The sequence below is a fragment of the Caenorhabditis remanei genome, chromosome V (genome assembly GCF_010183535.1).
Source record: "Caenorhabditis remanei strain PX506 chromosome V, whole genome shotgun sequence".
In the NCBI taxonomy this organism is placed as follows: Eukaryota; Metazoa; Nematoda; class Chromadorea; order Rhabditida; family Rhabditidae; genus Caenorhabditis; species Caenorhabditis remanei.
In genome coordinates, this window is record NC_071332.1 from 20,577,189 (window position 1) to 20,592,451 (window position 15,263).

Here is a 15,263-nt window from a genome sequence, read left to right on the forward strand (position 1 = left end):
TATTTTGTTATTGTTTAAAATGACCTCCGATTACTATAAATGTAAGCTCAATTTTATATATCTTTAGCACCAAGATCAATTTTTAGACCCAATCAGAGTCAATGTTGAACTGAAGCCAGCTAATTATCAAGGATTATATCACACTACTTTTCAAATTCCATCAATTGCCGGTTTTCATGATTCGTAAATTCTCGAGGACAAACAGACACACAAACAGACTGGTTTTCAGTGAGATTGGAGTGTATTTAACAAGACATGGAGATTCATGTGTTGTCTCTGCAAAAATTCGACTCGGAGGTTCCAAAGAAGCGTTAGTCAGAACTCGTTGTTGTGTGGAAGTTGTCAACAGAGATGAGGAAGAAAATGAATTTATTGAAAAAGAATGTGCACTTGAATTAGGCAAAGAGTGCAAATTGATGGACAGCTTCTTTCTGTTAGACATTTTCGATGAGAAAGACGGATGGATTAATAATGGGGAACTGAAACTCAAGTTTGGTATATATGCCTACGCGATTTATGAACAGAATATCTGGTTCTTTAATTTCAATGATAGCATATTCGATGCAAAGGATGCTCAGCAATCAATATTGTTGTTGAAAAAGAATAGTGATGAGAATATAGAATGTAATAAGCAGGTGGGTATCTTTTGACATGTTGGACATCGGGACACACATACATAGACAATAGACAAAAAATATTTTAAAAACTCGAATTTTGATATAGAAATAGTAATTTTAGGACATCGGGGTGGACCCACAGACAGACATAAACTAATTAGGACATACTGACACACCAAACGATAGACATTTTTGATCAGATTTATGTTGAAAATATGGAAAAATAGATATTTTTCAATCAAAGATTAAGAAAACTAGAGATTTTCGGATATCCGGACATCCGGACATATAGAGAGACCTGTAAACCAGTTTTTATTGGAAAAATACGATTTTTTTAGTTGTAGAACCAAAAACCCGTTTTCAGCTCTTTTCAATACAAATTCTAGACCAATTTTCCTATTTTCAGCTTCTAGTATTCCATTCATCACGATTTGCAAGATGTTTACCATATACGGATAGTCGCATGACGTTGTCACCTAATGTTGATATGAATTTGCTCAATATTTGTATTCAAATGGCACATGGAGTCCAAATGCGTTGTAAAGGTGAGCTTAATGAATTCCTTTGATATTATTTAAAATTTGATTTCTTTTTCAGCCACCACCCTCAACTATGTGATTCAAATAGCTCAATATCTCAGACTGAGAAATGTTAAAATTTATTGTGAGCGTCAACTTATCCATGAATATTCTCACCTCAAAGTGACTTCGAAAAAGATTTTGTTTGCATGTCGATATGATCTTCATCGTTACTTGGTAACGAATTCTATTGAATTAATTGCTTTTCCAATCAGAAACCTGTTTCCAGAATTTCTATCTCCAAAAGTTGGAATCATTCAAAGATTTTCAAGAAGTTCTGAAGAAAGCGGACATTCAGATTATGTCAACGGAATCCATGAAGCTGTGTATCAAATATTTTGTTGGGAATGAGAAATGGGAGTAGTTTATTTGAGAATTGTAATAAAGTGATAAGTTTCAAAACTGTATTTTTGGGAACCGTTGGTTTCCTAATGCCTGGGAAGGGAACCACGGCATAATTAACTGAAATTTTAAAGATAGATTATGAACAATCTGAAATGACGTTTAGACACTTTTAGACGCTTTAAAACATTTGTGATTTGAGTCATTTGTCCCAGAGTAGCCCAAAATATTATTAAATAGTCCATGTTTAGAATTCGATATAACAGAGGTACCTGCTAATGTCTTCTATATTTGCCGTAGATGAGAGAAAGAGATCAAGATTCTATCAGTCCGTGGGAAGAACACTTTAGAAACTGGCTTATGTACATTTGTACAAGATTCCAACGCCGTAGAACCCTGCCTCCGGGAAGAACACTTTAAAAGACTGACAACAGACATCTTATTTGTGAGGTGCTAACAGATCCCCCAGATTGCTAATGACATGAGAACAATGGATGTGTCTTACAAACCTTTATTCCAAGACCAATCGATTAATACAACAGAAGGAAAAAAAGGAAAAATCAACAGAACACAGCACAGAACAACAAAAAATTTAAAGGATGCTGTCTACTGGAATGTAGAAGACGTGTTTCACAATCAACTTCTGTCCTCCTTCCATGGTAAAAGTGTACTCAAAAACTAGATCGCCCTTCTCAATTTGGTAGGTACCCTGGAGGCACTCAGTCTTCGGATCGCAGCTTCCCACGTTGGCCACATCAAAGATGTCGCCATTCAGAGATGGCCATGAAACCAAGATATCCCCTTCCTTACCGCCCTTCCGAAATTTGATCGGGTAGAAATAGAGGGCCTCCGCAACTTGTGTGCCATTCTGCTTCGTCATGTGAAGATACATCTCGACACCTTCGAAGCGAGTTGGGTCCGGGATGTACTTGTCCCAGTAGTATTCTGGAACATCTGCGAGTTTTGACCACGTCCTTGATTGCATCACTCGTTGTGCTCTCGCAATTTTTTCCTCGTTCTCGAACAGTTTGGTCCTTTGCAGCATTTGACGTTCTCCGAGAGCCAAACGATAGGCGGTAGCATCGAAGGTGGTATTGATGGTCGTGTTGGCAACTGGAGCCGCTTTCTTCGGATTGGAAGCTGCTAGAAAACAGAGAGCAACGAGCACGATGACGAAGTGTACAAGTTTCTGATGGGCTACGTCTTCCCGTTGTTTCGTTGGAACCAGTGGAACAGGATCTTCCTTTTGATCTTGATTCGAGACGTCTCCAAGGTCCGAGGCATCCGAGAGGTGGTCGAACGATTCGTTAGACATTTCTGAAAATTCAAAAATTAGAAAACAATTGAAGGAAAACAAAAAATTGAGACAAACGAAGGAGATGGTGTATATCTCTAAAGATTGCCCCTTTTATACAGGTTTTTTTGGAGGGGGGGGGGGGGGGGGGGGGGGGTGGAGCTCCCTCTGTTGGCTCCTGGGAATCTAGAAGGTTCTATAGGTGCTAAGATCGATATATTTTTTGCTCCGCCCTAGTCGCTTGTGGGAATCATTTGCTTTACAAATAAGACAGACCTGCAGGAATTAGATAGTACATTAATGGCTGTCTGAATAACGGCTTTGCGATGGGTGGAGCTAAAACATAACTCTTATCCTAAATCTCTGAATTTCGGGAAAATGGCTGACACATGGAAATCTGTTGAGAATGTATGGTAGTTCCCTGTTTTACGTATGGCTGAGAAATAAGTGATTCATGGAAATCTGTTGAAATGGGAATCCAAATGATGATGGCGATCTGAAAGAGGTCCCTGGCATTCGAATTTAAGCTTTACATTGTTTTTTCCTCATTACCGCAATTGTATCTTTGTTAACAATGGGTAATACAATTCTTGTATTTCACGTAACATCGATTTCTTGATCCATCACAATATATTGGATTCAATGACCTGTATGTTTGTAGCACACGGGGTAAGTTAATTCCGAAGCCGTAGACCAAGATAATAATGGTCCCCGGGAAAGAACATTTTAGAAACTGGCCTATGTACATTTGTACTAGATCCCAACGCCGTAAAACCCTGCCTCCGGGAAGAACACTTTAGACGACAAGACAACTGACATACACCTTCTTTGTGAGGTGTTAATAAGAGCAGATCCTCCAGATTGCTAATGTCATGAGAACGATGGATTTGTATTACAAACATTTATTTACCACGAACAATTAATTAGAACAAAAGAAGAAAGAAATCAACAGAACAGAGCAAAGAAAGTTTACATTTAAATAAATGTTTCCGCTGGAACATAGTAGACAGTTTTTACAATCATCTTTTGTCCTCCTTCCATGGTAAAAATGTGCTCGAAAAATAGATCACCCTTTTCGATTCTGTAACCACTCATGGAGCACTTAGTGTTTGGATCGCAACTTCTGACGGTGCTCATATCAAAAATGCCATCATTCAGTGATGGCCATGTGGTGTCAATTGAGTTCCACATATTGGCCTTCACAAATTTGATCGGGTGGAAGTATAGTGCCTCTTCAACTTGGGTGCCATTCAGCTTCGTCTTGTGGAGATACGCATCCACGCCTTCGAATCTTGTGATATCCGGTACAAACTTGTCCCAGTAGTACTCTGGCACATCTCCAAGTTTTGACCATCTTTTTGATTCCACCGCTCGTTGCGCTTTGGCCACTTTTTCCTGGTCTTCTAAGATCTCACTCGTTTTCATCATTCGTCTTTCGCCCAGAGATTTCATGTATACCGTGGGATTGAAAGTGCCATTTGCGTTGGTGGTGTTGGTATGATTGGTGCGCCTTCAGTTTTTCCAAACTGTATACTTAGAAACATAAGTATAACAAAGGACATGATATAGACGAGTACTGCAATAATAAATCCCGCATCTGGTCCGCTTGTCTGGTTCTTTTGCCGTTCAGTGGACATGTCTGAAATGCGAAAAACGGAAAATGAGGTAAAAGAGGAAACGAAAAAAAGAAAAATGTGGCTGACTACCGAATACCGTAGCTCCTTTTATACCGGTTTTTTGGGGTGGAGCTTTAGTTTTTGGCTCCTGGGGGATCTAGAAGGTTCTATAGGTGCTATGAGTGATGTATTGTTTGCTCCGCCCTAGTCGCTGGTGGGAACCATTTGCTTTGGAAGATTTACAAATAAGACAGACCTGCAGGGATTAGACATCAATGGTTGTCTGAATAACGACTTGGCGATGGGTGGAGCTGAAACATAACTCTTATCCTAAATCTCTGAATTTCGGGAAAATGGCTGACACATGGAAATCTGTTGAGAATGTATGGTAGTTCCCTGTTTTACGTATGGCTGAGAAATAAGTGATTCATGGAAATCTGTTGCAATGGGAATCCAAATGATGATGGCGATCTGAAAGAGGTCCCTGGCATTCGAATTTAAGCTTTACATTGTTTTTTCCTCATTACCGCAATTGTATCTTTGTTAACAATGGGTAATACAATTCTTGTATTTCACGTAACATCGATTTCTTGATCCATCAGAGTATATTGGATTGAATGACCTGTATGTTTGTAGCACATAGGGTAAGTTAATCACGAAGCCGTAGACCAAGATAATAATGGTCCCCGGGAAAGAACACTTTAGAAACTGGTCTATGTACATTTGTCGGCGATAGCAAAGCCATTGAAACCTGCCCCATGGGAAAAACACTTTAAAAGACTGACAACAGACAGACACCTTATTTGTGAGGTGCTAACAGATCCCCCAGATTGCTAATTTCATGAGAACGATGGATGTGTATTACGAAGATTTATTCCGAGAACAAATAATTAGTACATAAGAAGGAAAAATCAACAGAACAGAGCACAGCAAAAAAGGTTCGATTTAAATAAATGTTTCCGCTGGAACATAGTAGACAGTTTTCACAATCATCTTTTGTCCTCCTTCCATGGTAAAAGTGTGCTCGAAAAATAGATCACCCTTCTCGATTCTGTATCCACTCTGGCGAAACACAATCTTTGGACCGCCACATCCGACGTTGGCCATATCGAAATTATCATCATTCAGTGATGGCCATGAAGTCCTGATTCTCCCATTCTCACTGATCTTCACAAATTTGATCGGGTGGAAATAAAGAGCCTCTTCCACTAGGGAGCCATTCATCTTCGTCTTGTGGAGATACGCATCCATGCCTTCGAATCTTGTGATGTCTGGCATAAACTTGTCCCAGTAGTACTCCGGCACATCTGCGAGTTTCGACCATCCCTTTGATTCGAACACTCGTTGCGCTCTGGTCATTTTTTCCTGGTCTTCTAGGATCTCGCTTGTTCTCATCATTCTCCTCTCGCCAAGAGATCTCATGTCCATTGGATTGAAGGTGCCCTTTGTGTTGGCCATGGTTCGTGCGCTTTCAGTGTTTTGAATAGGTTTTCTCAGAAAAACAGCTCTAAAAACTGTAAATACACCTGTAACTAAGATTATGGCGATCATGAGCATCATAATAATGCAAAATACATCTTCTGCATCTATTCCGCTTTTCTGGTTCCTTTTTTGCCGTCGGACGACTTTCACTATTTGACCCTCATCCGAATCCGAGTAGTAGCTGTAGTCAGAGATGTCGCTGAGATCGGAGAGGTGGTCCAACGATTCAGTGGACATACCTGAAATGCCAAAATTGGGAAATGAGGTAAAAGAGAGAACGAAAAAAAGAAAAAAATGACTGACTACCGAATACCCTAGCTCCTTTTATACCAGTTTTTGGGGGGTGGAGCTTCTGTTTTTGGCTCCTGGGGATCTAGAAGGTTCTTTAGGTGCTGAGATTGATGTATTGTTTGCTCCGCCCTAGTCGCTGGTGGGAACAAATATTTTAAATAAGATAGACGTACAGGGATTAGATAGCGCACATCAATTGTTACGAACTTGCATTGGGTGGAGCTAAAACATGACTGTTATCATAATTCTCATAATCTCAGAAAAATCGAAAAATTGCAGGCACGTGGAAATCTGTTGAGAATGTTTGGTAGTTCCCTGTTGTACGTATGACTGAGAAATAAGCGATTTATGAAAATCTGTATTTCACGTAACATCGATTTCTTGATCCATCACAATATATTGGATTCAATGCCCTGTATGTTTGTAGCACATGGGGTAAGTTAATCCCGAAGCCGTAGACCAAGATAATAATGGTCCCCGGGAAAGAACACTTTAGAAACTGGTCTATGTACATTTGTCGGCGATAGCAAAGCCATTGAAACCTGCCCCATGGGAAAAACACTTTAAAAGACTGACAACTGACAGACACCTTATTTGTAAGGTGCTAACAGCAGCAGATCCCCCAGATTGTTAATTTCATGAGAACGATGGATGTGTATTACGAAGATTTATTCCAAGAACAATTAATTAGCAAAAAAAAGAAGGAAGAGAAGGAAAGAAAAGAAAATCAACAGAACACAGCAGAGCACAGCAAAAAAGTTAGATGACTCTACTCGATGAGTCCACTCGAAGGAAATAAATGTTTCGGCTGGAACGTAGTAGACAGTTTTCACAATCATCTTTTGTCCTCCTTCCATTGTAAAAGTGTTCTCAATAACTAGATCGCCCTTCTCAATTTTGTAGGTACCCTTGTAGCACTCAGTCTTTGGATCGCAACTTCCGACGTTTTCCATATTGAATATGCCATCATTCAGTAATGCCCATGAAGTGTTGATAGACCCTTCCTCATTGATCTTCACAAATTTGATCGGGTGGAAATATAGTGCCTCTTCCACTAGGGTGCCATTCAGCTTCGTCATGTGGAGATACGCATCCACACCTTCGAATCTTGTGATGTCTGGCATAAATTTGTCCCAATAGTACTCCGGGACATCTGCGAGTTCCGACCATCTTTTTGATTCGACCACTCGTTGCGCTCTGGCCACTTTTTCCTGGTCTTCTAGGATCTCGATTGTTCTCATCATTCGTTTTTCGCCAAAAGATTTCATGTATTCCATTGGATTGAAGATGTCATTTTCGGTCATGTTGGCGATGATTGGGGCGTTTTCCGTTTTTTTAATAGGTTTTCTCAGAAAAGCAGCTCTAAAACATATGAAAATACCGGTAACTAAGAGCATGACGATGATGAGCATAGAAATAATGAAAAATACATCTTCTGCATCTATTCCGTTTTTCTGGTTCCTCTTTTGCCGCCGGACGACTTCCACCATTTCACCCTGATCCGAATCCGAGTGGTAGCTGTAGTCGGAGATGTCGCTGAGGTCAGAGAGTTGGTCCAACGATTCCGTGGACATGTCTGAAAATGTCAAAATTGGGAAATGAGATAAAAGACAAAACAAGAAAATGAAAAAGAAAGTGGCTAACTACCGAGGAACCTAGCTTTTTTAACCACGTTTTTTAAGGCATAGATCTTTTTTAAAAGAATAGAAGAAAAACAAAAAGAAAGGTCCAGACAGAAAAGAGGATGTATATTTGGCCTCCTTGCTTCTTTTATACCGGTTTTTGGGAGGGGGTGGAGCTTCTTCTATTGGCTCCTGGGGATCTAGAAAATTCTATGGTTGCTAAGATTGACGTATTATTCGGGTATTGTTTGCTCCGCCCTTGTCGCTGGTGGGAACCGTTTGCTTGGGAAGATTTACAAATAAGATAGACCTGCAGGGATTAGATAGTACATTAATGGTTGTCTGAATAACGGCTTTGCGATGGGTGGAACTGAAACACAACTGTTATCCTAAATCTCAGAATTTCAGAAAAAAAGCAACACGTGAAAATCTGTTGATAATGTTTCGTAGTTCACTGTAATAAGTATGGGGAAAAAGTAGGTGATTTATGGAAATTTGTTGCGATGGGTACCCAAATGATGACAGTGATTTGAAAACGGCCTGTAATTTAAGCACATTTATTCTGAAATTTTTGAAATTTTCGGAATGCTTTGAATCCTACCGGGCTGACACGGCCCGATTTGAGTGAAGTGCCTGTGCTATGCGCTGTTAATGACCTGTATGTTTGTAGTAGATGGGATAAGTTGATCCCAATGCCGTAGACAGAGATTCTATTGGTCCCCGAGAAGAACACTTCAGAAACTGGCCTATGTACATTTGTATGGTGATCCCAACGCGGTTAGAAGCCTGCCCTCTGGGAAAAACACTTTAGAAGACTGACAACTGACAGACACCATATTTGTGAGGTGCTAACAGATCCCCCAGATTGCTAATCTCATGAGAACGATGGATGTGTATTTCAAATTTATTTCGAGAACAAAGAATTAGTGCAAAAGAAGGAAAAATCAACAGAACAGAGCGCAGCAAAAAGTTTAGATTTAAATAAATGTGTCGGCTGGAACGTAGTAGACAGTTTTTACAATCATCTTTCGTCCTCCTTCCATGGTGAAAGTGTGCTCGAAAACTAGATCACTCTTCTCGATTTTGCAGACAACCTTGAGGCACTCAGTCTTCGGATCGCAACTACCCACGTTGGCCATATCAAAGATGCTATGATTCAGTGATGGCCATGTAGTGTCAATCATGCTCCACATATTGTTCTCATTGAAAAAAACTGGTGAAAAACCCATCCCCACTGGTCTTCCAAAATTTTATCGGATGGAAGTAGAGAGCCTCTTCTACTTGAGTGCCATTCTGCTTCGCCTTGTGGAGGTACACATTCACACCCTCAAATCGTGTGATATCCGGCATAAATTTGTCCCAGTAGTACTCCGGCACATCTGCGAGACGCGACCATTTTTTTGATTCTACTACTCGTTGAGCTCTGGTCATTTTTTCCTGGTCTCCCAAGATTTCACTCGTTCTCATCATTTGTCTTTCGCCAAAAGATCTCATGTATTCCGTGGGATTGAAGACGCCATTTGTGTTGATGATGTTGTTGGTGGTTGGTGCGCTCTCAGTAGTTTGGTTGAAAACGTTTCTCATCAGAAAAGGAACTGTGACTAAGTACATGCCGAGGAGGATCATTGTAATAAGTATAAACGCATCTCTTTCACGTTCCAGCTGCTTTTGTCGCCGGACGACTTTTTTCAATCGATCCTGATCCGAATCCGACAGGTGGCTGAAGATGTCGCTGAGATCGGAGAGTTGGTCCAACGATTCAGTGGACATGTCTGAAATTTCGAAATTGGGGAAACGAGGTAAACGACAGAACAAGAAAATGAAGGAAAAAGATGACTGACTACCTTGCTCTTTTTATACCGGTTTTTTGGGGTGGAGATTCTTTTTGGGCTCCTGGGGAATCTAAGGTATTCGTTTTGCCCTAGCAGTTCATGGGAATCTAGACGGTGTCTACATTGAGATAATAGGAGAAAGAGGGGGAATAGGAAGGATGCCATTATCTGCAAACCATACAGAACAAAGGTAGATCTTCATTTTTGAAGTGGACAACTTTTTTGTACGAGAACTCTCTAGGAAGTTACATATCGACAAAGTAATTACTCCCTTGAATCGTCCCACTTTAGTGCCAAACACGGTACTGCAGGTGATTCACGGAAATCTGTCGAGATGGGTACCCAAATGATGACAACTATCTGAAAGAGGTCGTCAGCACTCGAATTTAAGCAGTGCATCGTTTTTTTCTCATTACCGCAATTGTAATCTTTGTTAATAATTGATATTTCAAGTTGTGTGGTTCACGTCACATCGCTTTTTTGATCCATCATAATCTATTGAATTCCAAAAATATTGTGACATATTCTGGGTTAGATACAACGAAGGCTAATCGCTGCAAATGGCATGTATGTTTGTGTGTAGATATTTGTTGCCAAGATTCTATTGATCTCCGGGAAGAAACCTTCATAAACTGGCCTAGGTACATTTGTACTAGATTCCAACGTCGTCAGAAACCTGCCTCCCGGGAAAAACACTTTAGAAGACTGACAACTGACAGACACCTTCTTTGTGAGGTGCTAACAGATCCTCCAGATTGCTAATGTCATGAGAACGATGGATGTGTATTACAAACATTTATTTCAAAAACAGTTGAATTAGTATAAAAAAAGAAAAAATCAACAGAACAGAGAACAGCAAAAAAAGTTTACATTCAAATAAATGTTTCCGCTGGAACGTAGTACACAGTTTTCACAATCATCTTTTGTCCTCCTTCCATCGTAAAAGTGAGCTCGAAAACTAGATCGCCCTTCTCAATTTTGTATTTACCCTGGAGGCACTCAGTCTTCGGATCGCAACTACCCACGTTGACCATACCAAAGATGCCATGATTCAGTGATGGCCATCCAGATTCAATTGCGCTCCGCAAATTGAACATCTCGAATAAAGTGTTGATGAACCCATCCTCACTGACCTTCCAAAATTTGATTGGGTGGAAATAGAGAGCCTCTTCCACTCGGGTGCCATTCTGCTTCGTCTTGTAGAGGTACGTCTCGACACCTTCGAATCGTGTGATGTCCGGCATAAACTTGTCCCAGTAGTACTCCGGCACATCTCCAATTCTCCTCCATCCCTTTGATTCTACCACTCGTTGCGCTTTGGCCACTTTTTCATGGTCTTCCAAGATCTCGCTCGTTCTCATCATTCGTCGTTTGCCCAGAGTTTTCATGTATTCCGTGGGATTGAAGGTGTCGGTTGTGTTGGTGGTGTTGGTGATGATTGGTGCAATTTCAGTTGTTTGATTGGGATTGTATCTTATTAGAATAGGAACTGTGACTAAGTAGATGGCGAGAAGAATCATCGTAATAAGAACAAACGCATCTCTTTCACGTTCCAGCTGCTTTTGTCGCCGGACGAGTACCATCATTTGATCCTGATCCGAATCCGAGTGATGGCTGCTGATGTCGCTGACATCGGAGAGTTGGTCAAACGATTCAGTAGACATGTCTGAAATGTCAACTGATTGAAAAAATGATAGGGGAACAAAGTGAAAGGCAGCACGAGAAAATGAAGGTGAAAAGTGGCTGACTACCGAAGACCCTAGCTCCTTTTATACCGGTTTTTGGGGGGTGGAGCATATTCACTGTTGACTCCTAGGAATCTAGAAGGTTTTAAAGGTGCTATGATTGATGTATTATTTGCTCCGCCCAGGTAATTGCTGGGAATCAATGGATTTGGAAGATTTTAGATAAGATAGGTGTGATGGGATCAGATAGCACATCTATGATTCTTTGACTGACGACTTTGCTGTGGGTGGAGCTGAAACATAACTGTTATCCTAAATCTCAGAATCTCAGAACAATTGCTGACACATGGAAATCTTTCTTGATGTTTTTTATGAACAAAGTCCGGTTTTCGACTAAAAGTTCGAAACTCAATCAAAAAGGGAATATGTACGGTAATTTAAGCAGTTTTGCTCTGAAATTTTGAAAGAAAATCCGAAGAGTACCCATTTTTCCGAGACGGCCAATCCCGTTTTTTGACAAGTCTAATTCTCACAGATTCTGGTCTAGATATGTCTGAAATCCGTGCTAATCGCTGGTGATGACCTGTATGTAATTAGTAGATCAGAAGCGATGATCCCAAAGAAACCTGCTCACCCGGGAAAAACACTTTTGAAGACTGACAACTGACAGGCACCTTATTTGTGAGGTGCTAACAGATCCCCCAGATTGCTAATGTCATGAGAACGATGGATGTGTATTACAAGCATTTATTCCGAGAACAAATAATTAGTACAAAAGAAGGAACAATCAACAGAACAGAGCACAGAAAAAAAGTTTACATTTAAATAAATGTTTCGGCTGGAATGTAGTAGACAGTTTTCACAAACATCTTTTGTCCTCCATCCATGGTGAAAGTGTGCTCGAAAACTAGATCGCCCTTCTCAATTTGGTAGGTACTCTTGAGGCACTCAGTCTTCGGATCGCAACTATCCACGTTGACCATATCAAAGATTCCGTGATTCAGTGATGGCCATGTAGTGTCAATTGTGCCACGCATATTGATCTTCACGAATTTGATTGGGTGGAAGTAGAGAGCCTCTTCTACTTGAGTGCCATTTTGTTTCGTCTTGTGGAGATACGCATCCACGCCTTCAAATCTTGTGATATCCGGTACAAACTTGTCCCAGTAGTACTCTGGCACATCTCCAAGTTTTGACCATCTTTTTGATTCCACCGCTCGTTGAGCTTTTGCCAGCTTTTCCTGGTCTCCCAAGATTTCACTCGTTTTCATCATTCGTCTTTCGCCAAAAGTTTTCATGTATTCCGTGGGATTGAAAGTGCCATTTGTGTTGGTGATGTTGGTGGTGGTTGGTGCACTTTCAGTTGTTTGATTGGGATTGTTTCTCAACAGGAAAAAAACTGCGACTGAGAGCATGACGAGGAGGATTATCGTAATTTGTACGAACGCATCTCTTTCACGCTCAAGCAGCTTTTGTTGGAAGACGGCTTCCTCCAATCGATCCTGATCCGAATCCGATTGATGGCTGTTGTTCTGATTCTTTTGCCGCCGGACGACAGGCTTTCGTTCTTCCTGAAAAACTGGTTCCACTTGATCCTGATCCGAATCCGAGTGGTAGCTGCAGTCGGAGATGAGGCTGAGGTCGGAGAGCTGGTCCAACGATTCAGTGGACATACCTGAAATGTAAATAATGGAAATCTTTGTATAAGAATAGAAGGAAAACAAGAACAGAGATACAGACGAGGAAGATGGTGTATAGCTGCCCCTTTTATACCGGTTTTTTGGGTGGGTGGATCTTTTTTTTTGGCTCCTGGGGATCTAGAGAATTCTATGGGTGCTAATAGTAAGATTGATGTATTCGGACATTGTTTGCTTCGCCCTGGGGTCCATTGGCTTTGGAAGATTTCAGATAAGATCTTTTTGCTCCTGGGGAATCTGAGGTGTTTGCTCTGCCCTGATAGGAATCTAGACGGTGTCTAAATCATTGAGATAATAAAAGAAAGAGGGGATCTTTACTGAATCTAGCAGTTTTAAAGCGGAAAATTTGTTAAATCCGCGTGATGATTTTGTGTTTAGGCCACGATTGGTCATTATTGAATATTAGTTCTTCACCTGATAACCCTGTTTAGATAAACCATTGCTTATATTTTTCAAGGTATCTAACTTCACAGCTGATGCCCTTTTTAGGACACATTTTTCTAGCCGGGAAGGGTTTCACTTTCCACTAAAACTCAGAATTTCATAGAAATTGCTCACATATGGAAATCTGTTGAGAATGTTTCGTAGTTCCCTGTTGTAAGTATGGTTGAGAAATAGGTGATCCATGTGAATCTGTAGAGATGGGTAACCAAATGATGAGAGTGATCTGAAAGAGGTCCTCGGCATTTGAATTTAACCTATACATTGTTTTTCCTCATTACCGCAATTGTAATCGTTGTTAACAAGTGATAAATCGATTATTGTACTTTACTTAACATCGATTCCTTGATCCACCATAATTTTTTGAATTCAAAGAGAACTAATCTCAGATTCTAAGCTCGATTCAACAATAGAGTTTTCTAATTGCTGCCAATGGCCTGTATGTTTGTAGTACATGGAGAAAATCGATCCCAAAGCCGTAGACCAAGATTCTAGTGGTCCCCGGGAAGATCACTTTAGAAACTGGCCTATGTACATTTGTATGGTGAACGCCGTTAGAAACCTGCCTCCCGGGAAAAACACTTTAAAAGACTGACAACTGACAGACACCTTATTTGTGAGGTGCTAACATATCCCTCAGATTGCTAATGTCATGAGAACGATTGATGTGTATTACAAAGATTTATTCCAAAAACAATAAATTGGTACAAAAGAAGGAAAAATTAACAGAACAAAAAATTTATTTGATCTTGTGTGCTGGAATGTAATAGACGGTCTTCACAAACATTTTATGTCCTCCTTCCATGGTGAAAGAGTGATGATAAACTAGATCGCCCTTCTCAAATATGTAGGTACCTTTGCGGCACTCAGTCAGTGGATCGCAGCCTCCGACGTTGTGGGCATAGAAGATGGACTCATTCAGTGATGGCCATGAAGTCTTGATTCTCCCTTCCTCATCGACCTTCCAAAATTTGATCGGATGGAAATAAAGAGTCTCTTCCACTCGGGTGCCATTCAGCTTCGTCTTGTGGAGATACGCATCCACGCCTTCGAATCGTGTGATGTCCGGTACAAACTTGTCCCAATAGTACTCCGGCACATCTTCAAGTTTTGACCATCCTTTTGATTCGATCACTCGTTGAGCTCTAGCCACATTTTCCTGGTCTCCCAAGATTTCACTCGTTTTCATCATTCGTCTTTCGCCAAGAGATTTCATGTATTCCGTGGGATTGAAGGTGTCGGTTGTGTTGGTGGTGTTGGTGACGGTTGGGGCGCTCTCAGTTTTTTGATTGGGAATTCGTTTACCCAGATAAGCTACAGAAAGTGTGAGAATGACGGATATCAAAATAATGAGTGCCGTATCTATTACATCTATTCCGTTGTTCTGATTCTTTTGCCGCCGGACGACGGGCTTCCGTTCTTCCGGAAAAACTGGTTCCACTTGATCCTGATCCCAATCCGAGTGGTAGCTGCAGTCGGAGATGAGGCTGAGGTCGGAGAGCTGGTCCAACGATTCAGTGGGCATACCTGAAATGTGAATAATGGAAAAGGCTGTATAAGAGTAGAACGAAAACAAGAACAAAGATACAGACGAAGAAGATGGTGTCTATCTGGCTACCCTTCTCCTTTTATACCGGTTTTTTGGGTGGGTGGAGCTTCTTTTTTTGGCTCCTGGGGATCTAGAGAATTCTATGGGTGCTAATAGTAAGATTGATGTATTCGGACATTGTTTGCACCGCCCTGGGGACCATTGGCTTAAGAAGATT

At 40.8% G+C, this 15,263-nt stretch overlaps 11 protein-coding genes across 11 annotated transcripts; 2 read left to right on the plus strand and 9 right to left on the minus strand.

The window, feature by feature from the left end:
* Positions 1–19: 19 nt before the first annotated feature.
* GCK72_021625 (uncharacterized protein) lies at positions 20–650 on the plus strand (the record flags this gene model as incomplete). Its single annotated transcript, XM_053734389.1, has 3 exons — positions 20–41; positions 87–183; positions 230–650. The coding sequence occupies 3 exons, from the start codon at positions 20–22 to the stop codon at positions 648–650; spliced, it is 540 nt and encodes a 179-aa protein (XP_053583302.1).
* Positions 651–1,080: 430 nt separating this feature from the next.
* On the plus strand, positions 1,081–1,559 carry GCK72_021626 (uncharacterized protein; the record flags this gene model as incomplete). The annotated part of the gene is made up of 3 exons (XM_003098059.2): positions 1,081–1,162; positions 1,215–1,372; positions 1,425–1,559. The coding sequence occupies 3 exons, from the start codon at positions 1,081–1,083 to the stop codon at positions 1,557–1,559; spliced, it is 375 nt and encodes a 124-aa protein (XP_003098107.2).
* A 570-nt stretch (positions 1,560–2,129) lies between these two features.
* Positions 2,130–2,852, minus strand: GCK72_021627 (uncharacterized protein; the record flags this gene model as incomplete). Its single annotated transcript, XM_003098023.2, has 1 exon — positions 2,130–2,852. The coding sequence occupies one exon, from the start codon at positions 2,850–2,852 to the stop codon at positions 2,130–2,132; it is 723 nt and encodes a 240-aa protein (XP_003098071.2).
* Positions 2,853–3,806: 954 nt separating this feature from the next.
* GCK72_021628 (uncharacterized protein) lies at positions 3,807–4,259 on the minus strand (the record flags this gene model as incomplete). Its single annotated transcript, XM_003098080.2, has 1 exon — positions 3,807–4,259. The coding sequence occupies one exon, from the start codon at positions 4,257–4,259 to the stop codon at positions 3,807–3,809; it is 453 nt and encodes a 150-aa protein (XP_003098128.2).
* Positions 4,260–5,392: 1,133 nt separating this feature from the next.
* Positions 5,393–6,166, minus strand: GCK72_021629 (uncharacterized protein; the record flags this gene model as incomplete). Its single annotated transcript, XM_003098031.2, has 1 exon — positions 5,393–6,166. The coding sequence occupies one exon, from the start codon at positions 6,164–6,166 to the stop codon at positions 5,393–5,395; it is 774 nt and encodes a 257-aa protein (XP_003098079.2).
* Positions 6,167–6,903: 737 nt separating this feature from the next.
* On the minus strand, positions 6,904–7,794 carry GCK72_021630 (uncharacterized protein; the record flags this gene model as incomplete). The annotated part of the gene is made up of 1 exon (XM_003098070.2): positions 6,904–7,794. One exon carries the CDS (start codon positions 7,792–7,794, stop codon positions 6,904–6,906), a length of 891 nt encoding a protein of 296 aa, XP_003098118.2.
* Positions 7,795–8,819: 1,025 nt separating this feature from the next.
* Positions 8,820–9,035, minus strand: GCK72_021631 (uncharacterized protein; the record flags this gene model as incomplete). Its single annotated transcript, XM_053734390.1, has 1 exon — positions 8,820–9,035. The coding sequence occupies one exon, from the start codon at positions 9,033–9,035 to the stop codon at positions 8,820–8,822; it is 216 nt and encodes a 71-aa protein (XP_053583303.1).
* A 7-nt stretch (positions 9,036–9,042) lies between these two features.
* On the minus strand, positions 9,043–9,612 carry GCK72_021632 (uncharacterized protein; the record flags this gene model as incomplete). The annotated part of the gene is made up of 1 exon (XM_003098083.2): positions 9,043–9,612. One exon carries the CDS (start codon positions 9,610–9,612, stop codon positions 9,043–9,045), a length of 570 nt encoding a protein of 189 aa, XP_003098131.2.
* Positions 9,613–10,546: 934 nt separating this feature from the next.
* Positions 10,547–11,338, minus strand: GCK72_021633 (uncharacterized protein; the record flags this gene model as incomplete). The annotated part of the gene is made up of 1 exon (XM_003098038.1): positions 10,547–11,338. The coding sequence occupies one exon, from the start codon at positions 11,336–11,338 to the stop codon at positions 10,547–10,549; it is 792 nt and encodes a 263-aa protein (XP_003098086.1).
* Positions 11,339–12,180: 842 nt separating this feature from the next.
* On the minus strand, positions 12,181–13,032 carry GCK72_021634 (uncharacterized protein; the record flags this gene model as incomplete). The annotated part of the gene is made up of 1 exon (XM_003098056.2): positions 12,181–13,032. One exon carries the CDS (start codon positions 13,030–13,032, stop codon positions 12,181–12,183), a length of 852 nt encoding a protein of 283 aa, XP_003098104.2.
* A 1,204-nt stretch (positions 13,033–14,236) lies between these two features.
* On the minus strand, positions 14,237–15,022 carry GCK72_021635 (uncharacterized protein; the record flags this gene model as incomplete). The annotated part of the gene is made up of 1 exon (XM_053734391.1): positions 14,237–15,022. The coding sequence occupies one exon, from the start codon at positions 15,020–15,022 to the stop codon at positions 14,237–14,239; it is 786 nt and encodes a 261-aa protein (XP_053583304.1).
* Between the last annotated feature and the right edge of the window lie 241 nt (positions 15,023–15,263).